Below are 3,005 nucleotides of genomic sequence, written 5' to 3' on the forward strand. Positions count from 1 at the left end.
GCAATTGCAAATTTCCCAATCTGTTCTCCCCTACTACACTGGGTTGTCCAGCTTCATTCAAGCCTGCGAATAGCTGTTGCATATTAACAGACTGCTGTATATTGGCGGCAGCGGCCGCAGCTGCGGGTGTGGCCCCAGTCGTCGGCGCCGTTTGATTACCAGCTACCCCGACTGTACTAGGATCAGAATTTAGAGGAAGAGATACATTTGGGGCAACTACTTGTTGTCCAGTACCAACCACAGACTGTCCTGGTGCAGCTGAAACACAAACGGCATATGTTACTTTTCTCTACACCTACATGCCCATCATATCTTAAATGAAAGCTCGTGCGAATAATACTCCACACAGAATATTGCGAGACTTACTTTGCGTTTGAGGTTGCGTCAATCTAACACTTTGCAACGCCCCTGGTGGTGCTGCCATACCAGGTGTCGGCATCCTAACGCCCCTACCAACACCTTGACCGGGCAGCAGTCCCGGTGTCGTCGTCGGATATGGAATTCCTAGAGAGTCGCAAGCCCTTCTCAATTCCGCCGGGCTCGGATTTTGTTGATTATTTTGTTGGGCTGCGGGAGCTAGTGAACAAAGAAGTATATGAACATAGGCACTGACTATTTTATTCCCGTACAACAAGTTTCCCTAAATCACCTGCTGCGGGATTAGTCCTGTTCTTGTTCGCCTGCTTGATCGGCAAACAGACCGGACAATCGGTTCGCGTGCAATGTCTCCAATGACTTATGATCTGCCTAGACATGCTACAGTGTGGCACCGTGCAACTTTTGCCGGACTGGCAATTCGTCATGTGATTCAAGACGTTCTTCATAGTTTTGCAATCCGGCAAAGTGCACTGTCTAATCTCGCCGTTTGCTTGACTTTCGCGTCGTTGGCATTTGTGCGCGTGTAACAGGAGAACCAACTGCTGTTGAATGAGTCTACATTTTTCCGGGTCAGGCGTCGACTTTGTAGTGCCTGTAGAAAAATGGTCGTTAAATTCTAAGCAAATGCAGTAAGTTTCAGGAGAATCAGCCGACGACTGACCAGGTGTAGTAGCACCAGTAGCAGCCATTTGTCCCTGAGTAGCCTGCTGCGGGCCTGGCTGGCCTCCGCTCGGAGCTCCCGACGGCGGCTGGGCCGGACTCGGCGCGGGCGGCTGTGTCTGCTGTGTCATTCCGCTTTCTTGCCCACCAACGATATTAGTAGTACCGATAGGACCAGTGTTCCCGGTAAACCTACTGGCGGCCTGCATGGCAGTCATGTTTGTGCCCACACCCTTCTGTTGCGGTTTGACAACACCTACGGGATTATTGGCGCATACAGTTACTCCTGGTCCTGGCCCGTTATTTGGCGAACCTGTATTGTGAATTTTGTTTTCATCGTCTTAAGCACTACCTAGTAATTAGCGAAGAGTCATGCATTGTGATACGTACCGTATCCGTATGGACTGGATGTACCTATTTGCCCCATGTTGGGCATATTTGCCATGTTGGGTGGCGCTTGCATTCTGGGACCACCTTGACCAGGACCGACTATACCAACTTGATGTACCTGTTGGTGAGGGCTCTGACCTCTCGCAGGGCCGACCATGTGGGCCGCGGCCGCTGCCGCCTGCTGTTGCTGTTGCATCGCTACAGCCCTTGTATTTAACATCCCGGGGCCATTTTGCATTTGAGAGACCCCGTGAGGTCCGCTAGGATGATGTATCGCTTGAGTATTAGGTCCCATCATGGTTACCTTCAAAAGATCCGCCGGTTAGACTTGTCAATTCGTCGTTACGTGCGACAAGTATTAACTTACTGTATTCAGAGGTTGTTTGTTCAAACTGTTAGTTACTATCAAGCCTCCCCCGGCCATTCCTCCCATATTGTTGTTACCACTTGCTGTGCTAGTCATCACTAAGCCCGAATTCATGCCGCCCGACATGGACATCGCGGGGTTACTACCGGCCATACTCATAGACGACTGCAGACCACCCATCGAATTCGCGATGGACATTTGATTGTTAGCCAACGAACTGGCTATGCTGCTCGGTAAATTCCCAAGACTTACGACCATCTGCGGATCGACTACACCTTTAGAGACAGAAACGTTCGGCGGTGATTGCATGTTAGGACTTTTGCTGCCCAACGGTCCAGTCATTACCAACGAGTTTGCCACCAAGTTTTTGTTTCCCTGTTCAACGATCGTACGTAAAGTATCACTGACGCATCGACGATATACTATTGTGAAAAGGGGCTGATTGACGGTACTTACTTGTTGCTGGATAATGTGATGAGAGAGTTGTTGCTGCTGTTGCTGTACATGTTGCCTAAGTTCTGAGTCAAGAGCACCGTTCTGCTGCCCCGGACCGGGACCGGTCGCCGGTGGCTTGGTGCTCTCGGTTGCGGATCCCCAGGATCCGGACGACAGCAGGTCATCAGGAAGATCATTTTCAAGATCAAACATATCTGTGTTTGTTATGTAATCTGAGAATAAACACAGCAAAAGTGAAAATTATTTCCACATGTACATCATAATGATAGATATTTGGACTGGCTATCGGAAAAGTATATCCTCGAGTACATTTATGCGAATATATATAAAACGTGTACACACGCAACATATAGTATGCATTTATATTTTCCCTCACAGTTTTCAGCTTCACAATTTTCTTTTACTTTTCAATTGTTAGCTGTTAAAATATCATCGTCTACTGCTTCGACTAGATTTATTATAGATATACAACTTTTGGAGATAACCAGTCTGTACATTTGAATAATATGGCATTAGATATATGTACCATAGATACCAAGAAATAATTAGTAATTTTATAGAGTTAAGACTCAGCACCGTCACCATTATAGCTTTTATTTAGAGTATCAATATCTTAATACAAATGTTTGCTATCATATGTGCGTGAAGTGTTGTATCCCTATACACACACACACACACACACACACACACACACACACACACGTGCATATACACACACACACACACACACACACACACACACACACACACACAC

At 47.3% G+C, this 3,005-nt stretch overlaps 1 protein-coding gene across 1 annotated transcript; it reads right to left on the reverse strand.

The window, feature by feature from the left end:
* Nucleotides 1-4: 4 nt before the first annotated feature.
* Nucleotides 5-2,457, reverse strand: LOC106751549 (histone acetyltransferase p300-like; the record flags this gene model as incomplete). Its single annotated transcript, XM_014632449.1, has 7 exons — nt 2,252-2,457; nt 1,796-2,170; nt 1,429-1,732; nt 1,040-1,351; nt 650-970; nt 367-576; nt 5-258 (listed from the first exon to the last, which is right to left on the reverse strand). Coding segments are annotated over exons 1-7 (1,968 nt in total), but the record flags the coding sequence as incomplete, so codon positions are not given.
* Nucleotides 2,458-3,005: the final 548 nt, after the last annotated feature.

Source organism: Dinoponera quadriceps, unplaced genomic scaffold, assembly GCF_001313825.1.
Source record: "Dinoponera quadriceps isolate SergipeBrazil2010 unplaced genomic scaffold, ASM131382v1 C3954649, whole genome shotgun sequence".
In the NCBI taxonomy this organism is placed as follows: domain Eukaryota; kingdom Metazoa; phylum Arthropoda; class Insecta; order Hymenoptera; family Formicidae; genus Dinoponera; species Dinoponera quadriceps.